This window comes from Natrix helvetica, assembly GCF_964273705.1.
Source record: "Natrix helvetica genome assembly, chromosome: 2".
Classification (NCBI taxonomy): Eukaryota; Metazoa; Chordata; class Lepidosauria; order Squamata; family Natricidae; genus Natrix; species Natrix helvetica.
Genome location: NC_138552.1, coordinates 204,757,520 through 204,781,400, shown reverse-complemented (window position 1 = coordinate 204,781,400; position 23,881 = coordinate 204,757,520). Strand labels below are relative to the sequence as shown.

The 23,881-nt window shown below is 37.3% G+C and overlaps 1 protein-coding gene across 1 annotated transcript in view; it reads right to left on the bottom strand.

The window, feature by feature from the left end:
- The window catches only part of GRM1 (glutamate metabotropic receptor 1), a 222,482-nt gene that overhangs the window by 21,161 nt on the left and 177,440 nt on the right, over positions 1-23,881 (bottom strand). Inside the window, exons 6-8 of the mRNA XM_081945642.1 lie at positions 20,677-20,845; positions 16,258-16,384; positions 12,633-13,563 (exon numbers count right to left, since the gene is read on the bottom strand). Coding sequence (XP_081801768.1) covers positions 12,633-13,563; positions 16,258-16,384; positions 20,677-20,845 — 1,227 coding nt within the window. The remainder of the gene's footprint in view (positions 1-12,632; positions 13,564-16,257; positions 16,385-20,676; positions 20,846-23,881) is intronic.

Sequence of the window (23,881 nt, the reverse complement as noted above, 5' to 3'; positions counted from 1 at the left end):
TTTCTACAGGAGAGAGAACTAGAGATAAAGAAAGGAAATATAACCTTCTTATGCTTGCTGCTAAAATTCTTCTGGACAATCTCAATAAATTGGAGATTGGAAAAGTATTTTGCAACAATTCTGTTTAATTTGTATAACCATTGCCAGAGACTAGCTCTGAATAATTCTATGTTAGAACTTTCTTAGAGTGTTATTGAATAGAACTTCACCCAAAATGCTATTTAACATGTATGTGATGGCTTTTGAAAGTCTTTAGAAATCTGAGGCATGATGTCACTGACATGTAAACGACATCTGGCTTTTCTCCAATACATTTAAATTGGCTACTTCTCAGTGCTTGCACATACAGGGATTTTAAAAAATTACATTTATTCAGCTTTGTACAGTTCTTTTAATTGCATTTTAACCTCCTCCAAACTGTACATATTTAATATTTAATTTTTTATTGTATTTTTGTGATATTCTCTATGGACTGTACACCGCCCCGAGTCCCTTCTGGGAGAGGGGGCGGTCTAGAAGCACAAATAAATTGAAATTGAAAATACAGTATTGATGGATTGGATCACAACACATTGTTACACACTGAATGCTAATGAGTGTTTATAGAACTTGGGGAGTTTACAGGCCCAGAAGAAAGAAAGAAATAGGAGCATCTCTAGATTTACTACTAATGTATTTCGGTATAACCAGTCCCAGAGACTAGCTCTGAATAATTGTACGTTATCCTCTGCTCACAATAGAATCCCTTATGCCACCAGGCTTGAAATTTTGGGCTTGGACAACCGAGAACTACGCTGCCTACGGTCTGACCTAAGTGTAATACACAAAATTGTCTGCTACAAAGTCCTACCTGTCAATAACTACTTCAGCTTCAACCGCAATAATACACGGGCAAACAATAGATACAAACTAAAGGTAAACCGCTCCAAACTCGATTGCAGAAAATATGACTTGAGCAACAGAGTGATTAATGCCTGGAATGCACTACCTGACTCTGTTGTCATATCCTCAAACCCCCATTACTTTAACTTTAAACTGTCTATCGTGGACCTCACCCCATTCCTAAGAGGAAGGGGGCATGCATAAGCGCACTCATGTGCCTACCATCCCTGTCCTACTGTTCCCACTTATTCGAACCCATTTTCTGTGCTCCTGTCCATGCTTATGCTTATATCTGTTATCTCGTACATGTTTGACAAACTAAATAAATAAAAATAAATTAATTAATAAATAATTTCCATAGCAAGAAAATACACTGTACTATCCCTTGTAATTGGTGCATCAGCTATGTCCTGCCTTGAAGAGACATATTTTTACCACCATAATGCATGGGTGATTAACTTCCTTCTTGGACTGTTTGTGGCTCTTTATTTGGTTCTGTGCTTGAAGTTGGTATAGACCTAATGCAGAATGTAGTGGAAAAGAGATGGACAATGTACCATGCACAGGAAATTGTGTAAGGTGCCTATTTTCTACCAGCTCGCTTTCCATATTTTATTGTAAAGAATCAAAAGCCTTTATAAAAGCCCAGGAACTGAAATATCTCTTCCTGACTAGAGTCTGTTGGATTACTACAGTTTCCAAGGGAGATTTTATTGATGATGTGATAGTCTGCAGATTGTGATATGGCAGTAACACAGAACTGGATGCTTTCAGCTACTGCTTCTGTTCCCCAGTATATTCTCCACTTGCTATGCACAAAGTAATATCTCTGTTCTCCTTGATATTTGATGCTGTACTGATATTAGTAATATTTATTGTAGAGATGCTCTATTGGTTTTTATATATTCAATTTGTTACATTGTATGTTATGTATCACTTAGGGATACTTTTAATGATGAAAATAAATTTCAAGATAATAGTAAAATGACAAATAGCCTTTAGATGGTGCCAAACCAATCAAGGGAGATAATTACATTCAGAGGGAGTGTTAACATAGAGCGAAACAGTGGTGGGTTGCCAATTTTTAAACTACTGGTTCGTGCGCACTTGCGCATGCGCAGAAGTGTCTGGGTGGGTGGGTGGAGCCTCCTGCTGCCGCTACTACCGGATCATCTGATCCAGGCCGAACCGGGAGCACCCACCTCTGGAGCCAAAGAAGTCATGAGAAGCAAAGGAAAAAAATTCCTTTGGAAAGTGGACACCTTGCTCAATTGTGGAGGGGAAAAAAAGACAATACAGATTTACTCACAGTCCAAACAAATGGAAAGTATAATTAAAATCAGAGGGAGAGGAAGAAAAAAAAGGGATGTGCAGCGATATTATTTTTTCAAAATAAGACCAATGATTAAAAAAAAACCACATAACCACTTAGGGGAGAAGTCAGTATCAAAATTATTGGCCTTCTAACAAACACCCCACACCTTTTTATTGTCTAAGATTGGCCTCTGCACCCAATGATTGAAAACAAACAAATGGAACATTAACTTTTAAAAAGGATCTGGGGATTCAGGAAATTATAGGTCAGTTAGCTTAACAGCAGTTCCTGTAGATACAGGGAAGCTTTATTAAGGACAGATTACTAAGCATATTAAGGACATTAAGTCTGCAAAGCTACAGCTGAGTAATTTCAAGTGATTCACTGTGGTACATGTTTTAAACTCCCCCTTGGCACTTTTTTTTTATAAGGCAAGAAATAGCAAGGAAGAGGAATTAAAATACTGCAACCTTCAAGTTGTTATGCAAAAAGCATAGAGAGTAGTTGTCCGGAACCCATGCAACATTGTTCTCATGGCTCATAGGAAAATTAAACTTTTTCTGGAAATAATGCAAATTTAGTTCTCCTGGGAATAATGCATTATATACTGCTTGTACAAACTCTTTTTTTAAGTATGAAAAACTGTATTATCATTTTGTTAATAATAATACATTGTGATATATAGTTATACTATAGGAAAATGTTTTAACAGCCGAGTATATTATCACAGATTCACTCACACAATGAATAAATTCACATCTCTCTGTTGCTCCCCATCTCTTCAAGGAAACCTACCCAGCTCAAACAGGAAAATAGCAAGTCTCCATGTTATAGGACAGGGCTGTCAAGGTCGCAGCCCACGGGCTGGATGTGTCACATGCTTGCCATGCCCACGCCCGTTTTAGCAAAGTGGAAAAATACATCATGTGACGACGGCGAGTTTGACACCCCTGTTATAGGATTTACAGAGATTGTCTTTTCTGCATGTTTTTATCCCTACAATTTACTTTTCAGATGCCGTGGGAAATATAAACATCAAATGCGATCATATCATTGTTAATGGATATGTTAGTCCAGATCTCTTCCCTAATGATTCACAAAATGAAATGTTTTGCCTTTTTAGCAGCCACCGTGTCCTAGGTTAACATTTTAACTGAATGATCTATGACAGCAACAGTAGCTTTTCCTGGTCAGGCACTGCCAACTCATTCAGAACACACCAATGTGTTTGTGTTTCTTGGCCCAATATGCGTTGCATTGAATTTAGACAAAATTGCATTTGCCATTTCGTTCTCCCTTCACCAATTTTGAAGGGATCCTTTTGAGTCATCAAAATCACTCCTCTCTCTGCTGGAAAACAAACCATTTTGTGTCCTCCCCAGCTTGACTTGCTAACTGTTCAACTGTAATTCCAGACCTTTAATGTCACTAAGATAACATCACATTTTATATCTCCCGCTATAAGAACTGTTCATTTATTCTTGTTCCCTTTTTTCCTACCCTTTACGAGCCCAGAACAGAGCATTGCCCCTGATTTTTGACAACCTTTTCAGAAGGCTTTTTGAAATCCTTCATGTACAAGGACTATCCATCTACGTATCTATGGGGTTGATGACATTCTCAAACAAAAGTTTTACATTTGCAGAAGTCGTATTGATTCTTCTTTAGCAAGGTAAGGATAAAATCACCTTCAAGTCAAGGAAGATTCCCAGTGACTTCATGGACAGATTCAGATCTTTTCTAGGCATGGAAAATCTCTTATAATAGAAGAGATTTTCCATTTCCACCTTCCTGATTTTTTTACAAAAATTTCTCAGTCTAGCTTACATATGTAGTCTTCCCTGATGGTCTTCCACTGGACCATGATGATAGTGCTTTGTATGTAGCAAGCCAACTTATTTTCTTTAAAAGAGGACTATCAAATCTGGACTGCAAAAATCCAATGACCGAGAGCAAAGACTCTCGCTGGTACCATGGTCATCTGGATTTTTGAAGCACAGATCTGGAAATTTGACTATGTTTATAAAATTAAAAAAATAAATTAGGGTAGAAGACCTACCAGGTACTAAGGAACATGACCAGTTAGGGAACCCAGTTCTATCTATGGGCATCATGGAGAAATGGAGAAAGAGCAAAGAAAGGCAGAGTAAGCATCTTCTGCTTACTTAGGTTCACTCAGCTCTTGGATTGTCACCAAATTTCACAAATGGATGTCATGTATAATTATTATACTATCCAGTGACTTTTCTGAGAACATATTCCTGACAGAGATTATTGGAAGTAGGAGAGGTGATGGGAAGGGGGGAGAAGGCTCCCTCAGGCTGATAGGAACAGAGTGATGAGTTGCTCTGTGAGTGAGATGAGCAGTCTCCAAATTTGATAAACCAATAAAATAAAATAAATATCTGTCAGTGTGTCTCACATAAGTTACTGATCCAAGGCAAACATTTGGGTGGTGCATTGTAATTAATTCTTGTTGAATCAAATATGCGAAGGAGGGAGGGAGGGAGGGAGGGAGGGAGAGAGAGGGGGAGGGAGAGAGAGAGAGAGAGAGAGAGAGAGAGAGATCATTGAAAGTCAAACATTCAAAATTTAGCATTCTTCTCCATTTAAATTTTACACAGCTCACCTAAATTTAAAATGAAGAAAAGGGGAAATGACGTTAACAGAACAGAAAATATTGATGCAAATACAACATTAATCATTTTGTTGGTATTCAGATTGCATGCATATATTTAAGATATTTCTCTGTTAGCAATGAAGAGATCTTTGCAATGTTGATAAGATAGTCTTGCTGGGATTGTGTGTCCCCCCCACCCCACCCCCATGAACAAAGGAGAGAGTTGCTAATATGTAATATATACGGGTTCCTTTGTTTCATTTTAAAACTTCAAAAATTAGAAAATTATCCCCAGGAATTCTGAGGGCATTTGTGAATTGTTTTTACTACAGTGAAATATTCTTTCCAGAAGCATTTACTTAAGTGTTTACTTATTTGATCACTTGTTATGTAGTCCGCAGGACTTTTTGCTTTTGTTTCAGTGTAGTATGGAAAATTGAATGTTGTTAATGGTAAACAGTTTATAACAAATAGACATATAAGGGGAAGCATGATCCTTAAGTTTAATGGCTGAGGTGGGCATTAAAATGAATAAGCAATGACTTCACTTTTCAGCATATGGTATGTGATTTTCAAATCACTTAATAACAAGTTTGTAGATTTTCCAATCTTTCCAAATACAAATTTAGAAACTTTTTTTGATAATTTTTTAAAAGTGAGAATCTTGGGACTTTTCAATGACGTTATTAGGCATAACATGTTGAATTTACTTTCAACTAAATATAAAGATATTTCTCTGTTAGCAATGAAGAGATCTTTGCAATGTTGATAAGATAGTCTTGCTGGGATTGTGTGTCCCCCCCACCCCACCCCCATGAACAAAGGAGAGAGTTGCTAATATGTAATATATACGGGTTCCTTTGTTTCATTTTAAAACTTCAAAAATTAGAAAATTATCCCCAGGAATTCTGAGGGCATTTGTGAATTGTTTTTACTACAGTGAAATATTCTTTCCAGAAGCATTTACTTAAGTGTTTACTTATTTGATCACTTGTTATGTAGTCCGCAGGACTTTTTGCTTTTGTTTCAGTGTAGTATGGAAAATTGAATGTTGTTAATGGTAAACAGTTTATAACAAATAGACATATAAGGGGAAGCATGATCCTTAAGTTTAATGGCTGAGGTGGGCATTAAAATGAATAAGCAATGACTTCACTTTTCAGCATATGGTATGTGATTTTCAAATCACTTAATAACAAGTTTGTAGATTTTCCAATCTTTCCAAATACAAATTTAGAAACTTTTTTTGATAATTTTTTAAAAGTGAGAATCTTGGGACTTTTCAATGACGTTATTAGGCATAACATGTTGAAATAAAAATCTAAAAAGAAAATATTATAAAACCTTATTGCTAATGTGCATTTTCAAGGAAAATTCATTTCATAAATAGCATGAATTTCTCTCCCCTCCCCCCTCAGCATCCTATATTCAGCCTGCTTGGCATTATTTCCCTATAAAAAGACTATATTTTCCTTTCGTTTTTATTAACTCCTCAATGTTCGTAATATAATCAGAGACAATCATTAGGAAGTAAATCCAATCACTTTTAGTGGAATTTACTTTCAACTAAATGGGTTAAGTTTACTCTCCAAATAGCTTTTTCATTTGGCCTCAAAAGATGTATAAACGAAAATAGGAAAAATGAATAGCTGTTTGAAGTAATTAATAGATATTGCCAGCCTGTAAAGTAAGTTTAATGTTTCAGACTCATCCAATTTCAATCAGACTTTATATTTTACTGTAATAAACATAAACAGTTGTAAACATTTATAACCCCTTAATTTTTTATTTGTTAATCTCATGGCATTTTGAGAGAAGTGATAAAAGATAAATGGGCAAATTAAGTAAGGAACTCTTACATTCCTTACGGATTATAAAAGGGATTTGTGGACAATGTTTATTTTTTTCCAATGTGCATTTCTAGTTTTAAATAATAATTATTAATCCTTTTTTATCAAAGGATGTGGAGGAACAGGCTTACCCATGAGTCCAGAATGATTTGAAAGAAGTGTTTTCACAAACCAACAATGTCAGTGGTGTCCAAACTTGGCAACTTTAAGACTTGTGGACTTCAACTCCCAGAATTCCCTAGCCAGCTCTGGCTGGGGAATTCTGGGAGTTGAAGTCCACAAGTCTTAAAGTTGCCAAGTTTGGACACCCCTGAACAATGTATTTGCTATTTGTTAAAGGAATCTGATCATTTTCAAGTTTTCAACAGGTTAGGAGTTGAAACAATTCTTAATACATCAGGATTCTTTTTTTCAAGCATGAAGTATACATAGACCTATTATTACCTCTTCATTTTTTTTCATACTGGCTATGGTGGTGATGTGAACTTGGTGAAGCATATTAGTATCTGTGGGAACAGTTATTTGTATGTTTGTTTAGCTCTTTGACTTTTTGCAGGAGGGGGTCATTGCGGTTTTTTAAAAATTGTTGTACATCATTTGGAGTTAGAAGACTATATAAAACTTAAAAGCAGATAAGACTCATGAATGGGAAGAAAGGGGGCTTAGAATCATAGAGTCAGCAGTGTTTTAAACCATTGTACAAACACATCCTCCATAGCATTGTATTGGGGATATTTTCTCCAAAACAAATTCCCCTGCCCCAACCCCAGATCTGGATCTATTTCCAATCTGGTTCGTTTTACTGACTTTTTCTGCTACATTAAATCTGGTCCCATTCTGTCTGTTCTTTGGAAAATTATTCTGCTGTTAGATGACTGGACAGAAAATATCTTAAATCCCTATACATTATTCCTTTCCAACATTCCATTGAAATAAAAAGAACAAAAAAGATAGAAAGGAGAAATCGAACAAAAACATTTTCTCTCTAGGAACTAAGCTAGATAAACATCGTTCAGAACTGGTGTACTGTAGCTAAAGTAAATCTTGTCTCTGTTAAGTAATTAAGCTCCCCGTTAGAAGAGCGAGTATGCAGAGAAGCGTAATGAGAGTGATATGGTAGAACATGCACAAACCAGCATACAGAGACACTGAATAGTATAAAATATAGTAGTTTACTATGTAGAAATATAGAAGTATTCAGAGTCCAGTTAACAGTCCAAGTCATACACGGTTCAGTCATTCAGTTATCAAAATAGTCAGTCTAGCACACAAACTATAGCTAACAGTAGCAAACCACAATACCTCACAATACACTGACCAGCGTCTAACAAACAGAGAGCTAACAGCCATTCTGGCTCCCTCTTATGGCTGCTTGAGTAACAAACCAATTACATCTCTTAAGCATTTAAAGTAACAGTAAAGTAATCATAGCTTATATACATTGCCAAGCCAAGCCTAGGGTTACATCCCTAACAGTCTCTTTATTACAGATGATGGTTGAATTACATATTGATCGCTGTGATTATCTTCACAAATACATTTATATCTCCCTATAGAAGAGAATAGGTAGCTCAGGGTTAAACTAGGAAGACCTTGTTGCTGTCTGAATTTTGGTTGTTATGGAGGGGGTGGGATTGTTATGGAGAAAATATCTCTAATACAATGGTACAGAAGAAGTGATTAGACAATGGTTCAGAACACTATTTATGATTCTAAACTCCCTTTCTTCCCTGACTTATACCATTGTTCATGGATGTCAAACCCACGGCGTCATGTTGCTGTCACGTGATGTATTGTGACTTTTTTTCCCTTTTGCGGAGCTGGGGTGGATGTGGCCCGTAGGTGACATCCCTGAGGTAGTTCTTATTTGCTTTAAGTTTTATATTGTCTCTTAACTCAAAAAGACAGAAAATAACTTTTAAAAAACCACAAAAGCCTCCTGATGCAAATATGTAGTGCACTGATAATGTTACCTAGTTGGGTAATGAAATATCTGCAAGCAAACAATCAAGCTCAGACATCCCCAAGGACTTCCCATTTATAGCTACTTGGCTTGCCAAGACAGTACTTTAAAGTTAATGTTATTTTCCTGGTCACCCATCAGCATGTTAATGATTATGCAGCATAATAATATGTGTCTCTCCACTGCAGAATCTTTTGCTTCTATAAAGAAGCTTGGGTGAAGGTTTAGGCTTGCAACTATTCTATATGGTCATGGCAGTGTTTTTATTTTTTTCATACAATATTCATTCATCCATTCATCCATGTAGAAGATATATTTTAATATCAGCTTCTATTTCATAAAGTCTGAGCAGAAGGAAAAAAACCAAAGGCAAAAGTTAAAATATTAAAAATGTTATAAGAAAAAATATTTTCTCAGAAATTTTCTAACCCTAGCTGTGAGATATTGGACTATTGTCAAATATATTAAAAATGAGTTCTTATAATGCATAACTCATACAGAGATTATTTACACATTATGTACATATGGCAGATAAATATTTAGAAAAAAGATAAATATTTTTCCTCATGCAATTCCTTTTGCTATTATTGAAAAAAATGTTTGAAAAAATTAGTACAGACTCTTTTAAAATCCTGTTTTGGTGAAGAATCAAGCAACAAATTATGCAATGAATAATCTGTGAGCAAACCCCCTCTCCTTCCCTGTCCCACCACAACCAGTCTTTGCAAATGTATTAGCTAAAAACCTCTTTTGTCTCAGACAGAACAATGGATCTTACACATCTGGACTCCATTAGGCTGGAGAATGCTGCTCTAGACACTGTTATGAAAATGAGGTTTTGTTTCTTTCTCCTGGAAAATGTTAATGTATTCTGTTCCTATTTCAACATTATTAAATTCAGAGAAAATCAGATGGGGAAGCTCCCATGCCATCTTGTGCTGTTAAATTTGCAGGCCAATGAAAAATAACGAATAGGCCACAGCAGAGAGGTCCCTTCCTTGTCTGTGATAATAATGATTGCTTCTTTGATGGGGAACTTGGAGGCAGCATTGGCTTGGTCTCGGCCTTTCTCTTCTGGAAGGGTGGGATATTGACATGGACAGAACAACCTGGCTAGATTTAATAGGCATGGATTTTGCTACTGATTGGGATACAGAAGAAAAACTTGGACTAATGGATTGAGATGGAAAGTAAGATGAGGGCCAGAAGAGATTACAGAGAGAAAAGTCAGGATAGGTGGATGATTATGGAAGATAAAAGAGTAAGCACCCAGCCTTCTACCTTGTATGATGAAATTTTATCAGAATCTGAAAGCCCAGAATAATAGAAATACCTGGACAATGCCCACAATTTCACATTTACAAAGAGAAATGTCGAAGTTGCCTAAACCTAATGTGCTGGTAATATATATTTTACTACAAGGCAAGGCTACTTCTAAACTATTTTGCCCCTTCTTTTAGAGGGAAATGAGAATATATTTGAGCAAAGAGAAAAATGCAGCTATATCGATGTTGCAACAGAATGACACAGTGGGCAGTTTCGTATTTCATACTGGATGAATTCAGACAACACCCTAAGCCAGGATTTTAAAACCATGTTTTACTTCCCGGAGTCCCTGGTTCCAAATAATGCTAAATTATACTGAGCCCCCAAATCCCAAACCATATTATGGCTTAACATTATATGTAACAGTGGTGGGTTGCAAATATTTTTACTACAGGATTGGGCATGCTTGCGCATGCACTTCTTACTCATTCTACTCATTGCTGGTTATAAAATGTTCAATGTTGTCCATTATCTATTCTTCTCCTGCCTCTAAATTAGCAATATTTATTGGTGTTCTTTGGACATTTTAATGCTGTTCCTTTGTTTTTTAAATGTAATAAATTAAAAAAGATAAGAATTATAAAATTATTTTAACATTTTATATTGGTTCTTGAAAAAGAACAAAAATGGCTTTAAAACCCTGTCAGAAATATATTCCTGTTACGAAAGACAAAAAAAAAAAAAAACCCCAATTAAGCATAACATTTACCTATCCTTGTACTTGTAATCTTCCCAAACTCAGGGTTTTAATGATTCTTCTAAAGCACTATTGTAATAAAAACTAAATAATTTTTAAACGTTTCTGTGGATTGCTATTTCAGGGCATTTTTTTAAAAGCCTGCTAATCATTCAGAATTTGTAATTGCACACTTGTCATCCTGAGAAGTTCTATTGGAATTACAACATTTCCAGAAGTTCCTGAACTGAGTCCTTCAAATTCTTAAGCTTGGTAAATATCCAGCATCGACTAAATTTTATCCAAAATGATAATAAAAAATAGCTTAGCTTGCCATTGCTTTCTATTCTAGGATGAACCACTTTTGTCTAATAATACCAATCTAGAAATAACAGTGTGTAGAATCCTACAAAATTAGTCAAGTATGAATATTAAACTAAATTAGTTGGATGATGATAAAGATGCTAATAATAGTCTCAGATATCATCACTATATTATATAGAAGTGTGTGTGTGTAAACTTTGTTTTATAAAGGTAAGAAATCCATCTAATTGCCCTACAGCTACTTGTGCATATAATTATCATCCCACAACATTCCTTCCTTCTGTTTAAATAAAGGGAAAACCACAGAAAAGCCTCTATTAATTTCTTCTTTCAACGGAGACTGCATGAATAGAAAAAAAAATTCTGAGATTTGTCATCAGGCAGTGAAAAATGATGGAGTGAATGAATCATAAGGTTCTGCCGTATTCACATGAAGTTTGAGGAGATTTTTCTTCGAGAGTCTTGGACTACAATTCATAAACAATGTGATGCCTAATATTTCTAGGGAAACGATTCAGTCAGCTGAAAGCTGCCGAAATACAATATTTGTCAATCTGTTGGTTAAAGTGGTGTTCCGTGCACAGCCTTCCAACAACCATGGCAGAGTTGCAGGATAGTTTGGGTGAGCATAGCTTTCACCATGGGCATTTTTGTTAAGCAGTAAACAGCAACAGAGTTGGAAGTAACCTTGGAGGTCATCTAGTTCAACCCCCCGCTCACGCAGCAGACCTGTACTAGGGATTCGAACAGCCAAACTGCTGACCTTTCTGATCAACAAGCTCAGTGTCTTAGCCCCTGAGCCAACTAGTCGGAACAAGAGTCAGAAAAATACTGAATTTGAAGTGGCTTTAAGAACCTTTCTAGGTGACTTACCTGTCATATATAGGATTATGAAAAAAGCTTATTGAGACAAAAGGACTCTTAGAAGATTAAGACTGTTCAATTCAGTCTTAGTGAACAACTGAGCATAATAGAATCTCAGTTCGTTAGTAAGGCCCATAACGTAAGAAATGAAGTTAATACAGGACAATTGCCTCTCAAGGCTAAAAGAGCAATCTAGTATCTGTTGATTCAGAGAAGCAGGAGAAGGCTTAGAATTTAAACACCCAAGAAAGCAAATCTTCTTTATGTACAGTATAAAATTTCTTTCTTGTCTGCAATAAAAACAACTAATCTTGTTGTGTGATGCATGTGAGTTTTCTACTGAGAACATCACACCAAATAAAAGCTGAGCATCTGGAGAACTGAGATTTTCAGTTGTCTCTGTGAGAAGCCTAATATATAAGTTAGTAAAGGGTTTGTAAATTCTTCATTCTGTGGCTGTATTTGCACAGAATGAAACATTATCGTAGATGTAAAAATAACCTTTCCAAGATTTGTTGATAATTCACTATGCTGTCCGATTATTTTATGTGCACGTTGTTGGGGAGCAGAAAACAAAAAAAGAACGGAAATCAGAAAGTTTGATAAGACTAGAGATGATAAGAACATGTCAGAATATTAGGCTGGTTGCAGTTTCAAAGCAACAAAGAGGAAGACCAGATCCCTATTTCAGATTTTGTCTTGCTTAGCTTCTTTAATTAAAATATTAATTTAAAAAAAAACCCACCATAGGTTTTGGAAGAAGAAGGAAGAGAAAAGAGAGTGTTAGATGGATGTATTGTCAAAGTACTTACTTTGGGTTTCCAGTGCCTGGCTTCTTTCTCCGGAATATGCTGAGGAAAGTGTTGGACCTACAAGGTGTCTTGCCGTCCCCTACATGCATACGCACCACATCTGAAGTGGTGAAGGCACTGCGGACATTCCTTTCGGGCTTTGCAATGATGATATACATCTTGGGAGTGAACATGCACCCCAAGGCAACTGTCACACTCAGGCTCACGGCAAAGCAAGTTGTAATGATCTTGTAGTTGCTCCCAAAGTATATAGGTACAAAGGCAAGCCAGATGATGCACGTTGTGTACATAGTGAAGGCAATATACTTGGCTTCGTTGAAATTGGCCGGCACGTTGCGAGTTTTGAAAGCGTAGTAAGTGCAACTCATGATGAGAAGTCCATTGTAACCCACTGGGGCAACCACACCTAAGTTGCTGGTGTTGCAGATCAGAAAGACTTCCTTAATACTGGGGTAGGAAAGGACAGGGAAAGGGGGCTCCATGATGATCAGCGTAATCACCAACGTCAGCTGTACACTGATCAAAATGGAGGCAATGACTACTTGGGCCCAAGCACTCATGAAGTGTGGTTTGCGGGTGCAAATTTTTTTCTTGCTCCCTGCCAGAATGCGTGCAATGCGGTTGGTTTTTGTTACAAGGGCAGAGTAGCACATGGCAGAGGAAAGCCCCACAAGGAGACGTTGGAGGTAGCATGAAGTGACAGTGGGCTTAGCAATGAGGGTGAAAGGGCATATGTAACCAAGGAAGATCCCCGCAAGTATTATGTAGCACAGCTCCCGGCTAGAGGATTTGACGACGGGGGTATCCCTGTACAGTGCAAAGATAAGGGTAACAAACATGGTGACGAGGATGCCACAGCAAGAGAAGGCCACAGCCACAATGGACTCTATGTCACTCCACTGCAGATACTTTACAGTGATTGGTTGGCAGCCTATAGGATACAAAAAAGAAAAAAGGAGAGAAATGATTGGATAAGCAGACAAATATCGCAAAATAAAGAGCTCCTTTGGGATCCTTAAAGAGCAGTTGCACAATAGAAGTGATCCTGCATTCATATCAAAACAAGTGATTCTTGCACAAAAGCTTCATCTAATTATGTCATTCCACTGGTAGGACAAAATCTGCCAACAAAACAGATCATCCTTCCTCCTTCCAGTTCCCTGTGTATTTGCTAAATCTGCTCCACAAATTTTGGAAGAAATAGGAAACACAAAGGAAATCCTGCTACAAAACGAGCACAAATTCTCTTGTGTATTATTGTTGTAATCTCTTACTCCACATACAAAAGAATAGACTCTTCTTAATTTTTTCATGGCAATTTCACGAAGAGTTTAGTTTTCGAAATCTATTCATTTCTAAACTTTATACTTACAACTTCAAGGCCAATGAACATCCCCAGGACGGCATTCAGACCAAATAGATGTTAGTTACAGTTTCTATTTAGTAACACATAGACAGAAATTAATTCTCCTGCCAACATATTTATTCAGCTTCTGAAACATTTACAATCTATATGACAATTAGAGAGCAGATTTTTAAAGTTGTTGGACATTTTGATTATTACTAGACAACATTCCTGACGACTAAAAGCAATATTGAGAATGGATTTTTTTTCTATTTTAAATAAATATCGGGCATTTCAGTCCTTATTCTACACGATAGCATTATCTATGCAATTATTTGTCTGCGTAGCTTGTAATTTGGACAGCCAGGGATCCAGCAGCTTCAGTTTCATTACCTGTCAAGATAATACTTTTTGTTTGTTTGTTTTTCCTAAATGAAACCCTGCATTCTCTTTCTAGAGAAAATAGGAATAAAAGATCTTCTAGGCTAAGGGTACATGAGTGGGATGCATCATCCTATTTATGCTGATTGCCCAGTTTAGGCGCTAATTTATTTGGTCAACAGTCGTGAGTTTGATAATGTAGGCAAGGGTATGTAAAGTTTAAAATGAGTGCCTCGTATATTATAAATGCCTGCTGAGCAGAAGAAAAACCCAAATGAATTTCCAAGAAATATAGGAGTTGGATGGTTTAAGCAGTTATTGCCACCTACAGCTTTACTCCCTCACAATGTTCCAATAATCTCAATGCTTCTCTGCAACTGCAATGATACATGTGGTGAAAACTAACTGTAAATTTTAAACTCTTAAAAATACACAGAAGCCTCTGTGCTTGGGAGTGCACCAATTGTACAACATCAATCTTATTTATGATCTGGCTATCAAAAACAAATGCTCGATGTTCTTTTTTTAAAAGCAAATTATTAATTCAAACTATTTGTAGTTTCCAGTGTGGTATAACTAACAGAAGTATGCACACATACCAGATTCCTGATAAGGGTATTGCTAAAATATTACTCAGTTCCTATCTTTTTTCCAGGAACATAGTAGCAGGAATAGCAATTTTTGTTCATATTTCCCCCCCTGCAAGAATCTTGTACCTATATCTTGTACCTTGTATTTGGCTGATTGGGTGGAGACCGAGTGGCTGACCCAAACTACCCTGTGAACTGTCATGGCTGAGGGAACCTGTGTCTATCCTGTTGCAGCCTAGCATTTCAACCACTATGACATATTGCTTCCTGAACCATAGAGCAAGCGGGACTGAGCAGCAGGCAGGAAAAACATGCAGCTCTCTTCTGTGTCATTCTTGGGGTGGGATGGGGGAGAAGAAGGGAATAGCAACTGGAAGCAAAGCAGAACAAATGTAAAACTCTCCTGTTAACAGTCCACATTGAATTATTACAATATGTTCCACACGAAACTTCCTTTGTACATTTTGTTACACTTGAATTGAACTTAAACTCAAAAGTTTATATTCCTATTCCTCTACAACAATTGCGTTGATTGCCAATTTACTTTTTAATGTTAGCTATGATTCATAAAACTGCTTGCATTGCAGTTTTCCATTTTTATAAATAGTGAGAAGTTGGTGGTTCAACAGGGACCAGAAGACAAGACAGACCAGCAAAGTCCCAACCGAGGTTTGACCTACTTCCCTCTGAGATTCTTATAAGACTTATGCCACTTGTCTAAACGACCTAACGTAGATATCATGAATTGCCTTTAAATAGCAAAGCAGTCAAAAACATACAACAGGAGGAATATTTGTACACTCTTTCTCCTCTTAGGATCACAGTTGCCCAGAGCTGCCTGATGTGTATATCCCCATATGCATATGGAGATATACAGTGTGCATATACAGTTAGCTCTCATTTAGCGATCACTGCTGGGACTAATAATTTAATTGTTAAATGAAGCAGTTCCTAAGTGAAACTGTTATGATTTTACTTCAGCTTTCTTTTGCTTTACAGACCTATGAATATCATAAACATGAGGACTGATGGCTAAATTAGTTTTCATCACTGTTGTAACTGCAAATGGCTGCTAACTGAGGCAGTTGCTAAGTGAGGACTACCTGTATGGATACTGTTGTTTTTTTTTTGTATGTGTAATCAGATTTTGTGGCTGTTCATGTATTGTACTTTTGCTGCCTATTCATTATACGCCTTGTTTTGGAATTGAATTTAAGAAGGAAAATGGAAGATAAATAAGAAAAATAAACATTATTATTTGGGAGAGGGGGTAGTGACAGACTGTTATTGTAAAAGGTTTTGCTCATACCTGTCAGCTCATCATTTGGCCACCATCCCAGCTCACAGGCTTTGCATGTGAACTCATCTTGCACAAATTCATTCTCCTTGCAAGCTGTACAAATCCAGCAGCAGCTCACTTCTCCCTTCCTTATAACCTACAATAAAATTAGATATTTGTTTTTAGATGAAAAACCTTTTAGTATGGTCTCTGAATACAGTATCCCTTTAGCAATATAGTGCGTGACATTATGAATACAGTCCCATAAAGTAATAACAGTAGGCAAATTTTAAAACCTGTATTGATGACTCAACTTATCTGGACCAAAATAGGTCCTCTGTAAGTAAAAACCAAGTGCTTGAGCCTTTGAAAGATCTGTAGCTCCATACAGACTGAAGGGTTTCAGTCTAATTGTCCCAGGCCTTCTTACCCACCAGGAAGAGGAGTCAAAGCAAAAGCACCAGAAAGGACCCCATACTAAAACTACTGGTGGCCAAGTTAGTCTATAACATTTATATATAATAAAGGTAAAATAAAGATATCCACTGTCCAATTGTGTCCGACTCTAGGGAACTCATCTCCATTTCTTAGCTGAGAGAAATGCATTGTCTGAAAACCCTTCTGTGGTCACATGGCCAAAATTACTGCATGCTAAGCAGACAGAATGCTCTTTGCTTCCCACTGAAATGGTACCTATTTTTCTACTTGCATTTGCATGCTTTCAAACTGCTAGGTTGGCAGGAGCTGGTGCAAGTAATGGGATCTCCCCCATCGTGTGACACTTGGGTCTCGAACCTCAACTATCAGCTTTTCAACTGACAAGCTCAGCATCTTTAACCACTGAGCCATCGGGCCTCCTACTATCTATAATGATTACACACATATATTAAATAGTCAGAAGCAAGCAATATTTTAATTTAACACAATTTGCAAATCCAGCCCATGTAAAGACTGCAGAGACTAATTGTCCATTGCAACATAGTGCCATTTTGTAGATCAAATGCATTTGGAAAGTTGGAAAGTAACCCCAAAAGTCTGTCTTGATTGAAACATTAAGGCACCCTACTTGGGTATTAGGTAGTTTCTAAAAATATAAAAAAGATTTTGCCCTTGAATCCTCATTAGAGTCCATTTTTTGGAGCAAAGAAACTCTAGTTTAGACCTGTCCAACACCTTTATCTAAAGCAAGGTCAGTATCTTCCACTGTAGTCATTTTACTTGTCCCATCCTTTCAAATAAAAGAATAATTCAAGAAGAGATAATAAGATTTTGATTGAGGGACACAGGTCAGGCGGGTTTATTTTGGTCTCTACTGAAAACATTAAAATTACCCATTTTTTGAAATTGAATAATGCAGGTCCTTTGTTTTTCTCATAGGACTAAAAAGGAAAGAGCAAATCAAGTATTACTAATAAATATTTCACTAATAGATATTCCCCTTACGTAACCCTGCAGCCTTTTATCAGCCATCCTCAACCACGTAAAATGGAACCATTGTTCTGATAAGCTAACTTTCTGTACATTGTTTGATTCTCATGTTTTTATGCTTCATGCCAAACGAGCATGGTGGGTAGCAAATTGTTTTTAGCAAGATACAAATGGAATCAGCAGGTAGAGGTTTTGTTTGAACAGAGATTTTGTTTGCAGCTCAAAGCTCCTATGATGTGGGAACAGAGGAAATGCAGTATGTGATGTATGTTTTAATTTCCATGTAGGTGAATGATAGTTATAGAACATAATTAGCTAGCATATTGTTTAGTATATTATAAAATATGATATAGCAATAACACATAGGCCTATATACCACTTTGTAGTGCTTTACAGCCCTCTCTAAACAGTTCACAGTGTCAGCGTATTGCCCCCAACAATCTGGGTCCTCATTTTACTGACCTGGGAAGGATGGAAGGATGAGTCAAACTGGACTTTCTGGTTTTTCTTTGAAGAGGTTTTGCTTCAAAAAAGATGTAAATGACCAGCTGTCTGAAAGGAGTATAAATCCTTCCATTCCCCACCATCCAGTCAGAGCTGAAGAAGCTTCTTGGATGAGAAGCCAAACATTTTCAAAGAAAAAGCTGGTCATTTACGTTCTTTTTTGAAGCGAAACGTTTTCAAAGAAAAGCAGAAAATCCAGTTGTCTCTTGAAAAAAAGCACCTTTGGGACCAGTGGTGGGGTTCAATTTTTTTTACTACCAGTTCTGTTGGCATGGCTTGGTGGGCGTAGTATGGTTTGGTGGGCGTGGCAGGGGGAAGGATACTGTAAAATCTCCATTCCCTCCCCACTCCAGGAGAAGATTACTACAAAATCCCCATATCCTCCTGATCAGCTGGGACTCGGGAGGCAGAGAATAGATGGGGGCAGGGGCAGTCAGAGGGTATTTACAGGTTCTCTGCCTACCGGTTCTCCAGAACTGGTCAGAACCAGCTGAATACTATCTCTGTTTGGGAATCTCACTAAATTCCAAAACAGAAAGACAACCGCTTGTTAGAAAACAAAAGAGATAATGTTCATAAAACAAATAGGATTGCAGTAGTGGGATGTGATAGGAGGCATAGTGAAACTGGATGGCAGTATATTTTAAGGAGAACATCTCATTTTCAACCCAATTTGTAGTTTTGACTATACTAGGTTTTGATAAAAGAGCTATTGTGGCAGCACCTCTGCCCCTAGTAAGGCCATTAAGACAGAACTTCAAGTGAAGGTCCCAACTAACACTTCTCGAAGTAAATAAATTCACATTTACCATTCAATAAAGACACCCCTAATGGGACACAGTGGCTCAGTGGCTAAGACGTTGAGCTTGTCAATCAGAAAGGTCAGCAGTTCGGTGGTTCAAATCCCTAGCGTCACATAACAGAGTGAGTTCCCATTACTTGTCCCAGCTTTTGCCAACCTAGCACTCCGAAATCATGTAAAAATGCATGTAGAAAAATAGGGATGTTCCGTGCACCTTTGGCGTTTAGTCATGCTGGCCACATGACCACGGAGACGTCTTCGGACAGCACTGGCTCTTCGACTTTGAAATGGAGATGAGCACTGCCCCCTAGAGTCAGGAATGACTAGCACACATATGTGCGAGGGGAATCTTTACTTTTAAAGACACTCCTTCCCTCCCTTGCCAATCCCCCCTTTCCAAAATCATCAGATGATCAGGATAAACTTTTCAAGCTATGGAGACAAATATCATCAGCAAGAAATCTAAAAGCCACTAAAAATGCAGGATTAGATGGTAGCGATGAGACAAAAGCATTTCATTTACTAGTGTCTTTAAGGGAGATAACATTGCTGAATAAAAATATGACAAAAATAAGTGTTTGAAAACACCTTGAAGGAAGGACTTGAATACTGCAATTGTGTCCAAGATCTCTGGGACTAAATGTCCCTGTTGGTGATATGATGTGATTTAAACAGAAGAAGAAAAGCTTTAAAAATGCCACATAGGCTGCATTTCTTAAAGTAAAGTTTAGGACATCTAACAGGAAGAAAAATGAGGTCGTATATACTGCAAAATCTGGGATAAAACAGAATGGAGTTCCACATTAATCATTATTATTTTATCCAACAAAAATTGTCCACAAACTCCTGTAGTAAAATGATTATTATTTCTTAGGACTGGCAGTATTCTGGATTTGAAGGAGAAAATGTGAGAGGACCTGGGTTTGCTTAAGAGCTGTAGTGGCACAGTGGTTAGAATACAGTATGGCAGGCTAATTCTGCTCACTGCCAGCTGCTAGAGTTTGGCAGTTCGATTCTCACTGGCTCAAGGTTGATTCAGTCTTCCATCCTTCCAAGGTTGGTAAAATGAGGACCCAGATTGTTGGGGGCAACATGCTGACTCTGTAAACTGCTTAGAGAGGGCTGTAAAAGCACTGCGAAGCGGTATATAAGTCTAAGTGCTATTGCTATTTCTATTATAGCACCTATTGGGAATATCTTTCAACTTTGCATCTCTAATTATTATTTTTTATTGAAAAAAGGATGCTTTTAAACCACACAGATTTGAAGGATGCTTCAAATGAATACACAGCTAGTGCAATGAGGTGGAAGGATTGTCCAAACTATTCTTCATTTTTCCAAACTATAAATTTCTTTCCAAGTATTTGGTTTTAAAGTCCAAAACCTTTTGGGTCGCATTAAACTTTGAACACTGAACATGAGATATGGCCATTGAACATGAGACATTGAATCATAATTCATTACCAATCTTTTCCCCAAATGGTGGACCATGTGATTCCCAGGAGAGGAAATTTGTAAGAGAAATGTGCTCAATTTGTATTTTTTATTCCTAAACGCAGAACTGACTTTCTTAGGGAGGCTTGCTTTGATTAAGACTTTTGCCTTAATCTAACACTGTTATACATAGATTATTTCAGAGTAATTATTTGTGTCACTTAATCTTTTATGATAACATCTACCTTTTCCAATAAAAGTACTTCTATAGGAACAATTACCTTAATTTGACCTTTCAAACATGGATCACTACATACAGACTGAACCATTTCGGTTTTGTTCATTTGAATTCGGTTATCATCGATATTCAAGACTCCTTCATGCCAAGTCCCGATGTGGACATAATCATAACGGTTAGATTCTATCTGTTGCAGGTTCATGATGTCATATCTAGACAACAGAAAGAAAAACATGTCTAATTAAAAAAAATGCCCAAAGCATTAACATCTCATCTTCCCTTCCCTCAGTCAAAAGAGAATAAACCCTTTTCTGCCCATACAAAATTTAACATCACTTTGGAAATTTAACCCTTTGGAAAAGTCTATAGAATTAATTCAGCATATACCAGAATTCATAATGTTCCAAGAGAGGTACACGTTAAATTTCTCAGGAGGACCACGAGAGATGAGGTACTAGGGGCCCAAAGAGAGGGACCTTTAAAATACCAAGATAAAGAAATTACCATTCTAAAGCAAATTCCAAAAAAGATTAGAGAAAAAAGGAGGAAGTAGTCTTCCTTATCAAAGAAACTATACAATAGAGGAATTTGGTTCAGATGGTTATTGCCAGAAGGAATGCTGATTTTCTGGGAGGGAAGCCGAGTTAGAATTAAGACAGTGGATGAGGCAGAGGCCTTTATTAAAAAAACATCTTTCCCTCCCAGAGGACGAAGATAGTGGAAGTGGGGAAAAAAGCAGCAATGTACAAGATATGGGGGGGGGGGCACAGCTCCACCCGGGGGCAGGGAGGAGGGAGCAATATCGAAAAGGCTCAGGTCACAAAAATAAATATATCTGAAATATTATTGTAATTGTTGATATATTAGAAAGTGACAAAGAAAGAGATGATTGAACATGTTGTTGATATAAAGTAAGAATTCTGTTTATGCTATCCTTTACATGTTATCTTTAAAATTGTAAAAGTGTGAGATTTGGGGGGATTTCTACTGCTAACACGGGAGCTACTAAAATTTTCTATGTACCCTATTACCTTTTCCCTATAAATGTTTTAAAACCAATAAAAACTTTTTACAAAAAAAAATGCTCAAAGTATTAACATCTCATCTTCCTTTCCCTCAGTCAAAAGAGAATAAACCCTTTTCTGCCCATACAAAATTTAACATCACTTTGGAAATTTAACTCTTTGGAAAATTTAAGACTTTGGGAAAAGTGCAAAGAACAGCAACTTATATGATTAAGGGCCTGGAGACAAAAACATATGAAGAACGGTTGCAGGAATTGAGTATGGCTAGTCTAGAGAAAAGAAGGACTATGGATGACATGATAGCAGTATTCCAATATTTGACGGTCTGCCACAAAGAAGAGAGGATCAATTTATTTTCCAAAGCACCAGAAGACAAGAAACAATGGATGGAAACTACTCAAGGAGAAAAGAAACCTGAAAATAAGGAGAAGCTTCCTAAAGTGACAATTAACCATTGGAACAGGTTTCCTTCAGACGTTGTAGATGCCTCATCATTGGATGTTTTTAAGAACATACTGAACAGCTACCTGTCCGAAATGGTATATGATCTGCTTGAGCAGGGAGTTGGATTAGATGACCTTCAAGATCCCTTCCAGCTTTATTCTGATTGATTGATTGATCATCTAATATTCCAGGATTAAAATATGGAGTTCTTGGTGTTCTCTGAGTTTGGTTGTCTGCTTGCAGAGATTTCATTCCCTTCCCAACATCCATCCATCCTTCTTTTTATGTAAATGTAGTATCTAGAGAAAAATGTTTTGGCCACCATGCCCCTTGGTTGACTATACTCAATTTAAAGAAATGAAATCACTGGGCTGGGCCAGACAGGGCAACAGGAAAACTTTTCTATGTAAAAACATCCAGCATTTCAGGGTGTGGTGTTATCAATACGGTCGGTCATTCATTCATTCATTCATTCATTCATTCATTCATTCATTCATTCAATCAATCAATCAATCAATCAATCAATCAATCAATTTTTATACCCACTCAAGTCAACTAAGTGACTTGGGATGACTAATAATTCTATAGTACCCAATGGTACATCATGGCCTTGGGCCAAAGATGTTGTCCACATTTTGTCCCAATGTTTGAAAGTTGTGTGGGTCTGGATGGGCAGATCTTATTTTAACTGAATCCAAAGAAGACTAAGCTACTGCACATTGTGGATCTTCCTCATATCCTGAAGAAGCAGGTCTGTGACTCAGCATATAGTCCTCACTGGAACTACAGCTACATGAAAAGAAGGATGCAGTGAGATACCTTAAAGTTCTGTCTTGGGCCCAGTGCTCTTCAACATCTTCATACAAGTAATCCTTGACTTATGGCCACAATTCAGCCCAACATTTCTGTTGCTAAGCAAAATAGTTGTTAGGTGGGTTTTGCCCCCATTTTACAATCTCTCTTGCCACTGTTGTTAAGTGAATCACTGCAACTGTTAAATTAGCACCAGTTGTTAAGTGAATCTGGCTTCCACATTGACTTTGCTTGTCAGAAGGTCACAAAAGAGGATCATATGACCCCAGGACATTGAAACCATCATAATATGAACCAGTTACCAAGCATCCAGAGTTTGATAGGGATGTTGCATTAGTCATAAGCGTCAAAAGGATGATCAGCCACTTTTTTCAGTACCATTATAACTTTCAACAGTCATTAAATGAATGGTTGTAAGTCGAGGATTACCTGTAAATGATCTTGATAAGGAGATAGAAAGAGAACTTATCAAATCTGCAGACAACACCAAGCTGAGAGGAATTGCTAACACTTTGGAAGATAGACTCAAAATTCAGAAGGATCTCGACAGACTTGAGCACTGAGCCCTATCCAACAAGATGCAATTCATTGGGGTGGAAAGTAAGATCCTACACTTAGGCAAGAAAAACAAAATGCATGAGTATATAATAGGTGGAACCTGGCTCAACAGTAGTTAATCTAAGTGTATTAGTGGACCACCACTTAAGTACCAGCCAGTAATGTGCTTAACTGACAAGAAAAAGCCCCAATGCAGTCCTAGGTTGCATCTACAGAGGGATAGCTTCAAAATCATGAGAAGTGATACTCTCACTCTATATCACACTAGTGAGGCTACACTTGGAATACCACACCCAGTTCTGATCCTGAGCAAAGTGCTCCTCTGGATATGTTCCATTTAGTAGCCACTCAAAGAGTCCAGGAATTTGCACGTCTGAGCATTACAACCCTAATTTTAACCAGATACAA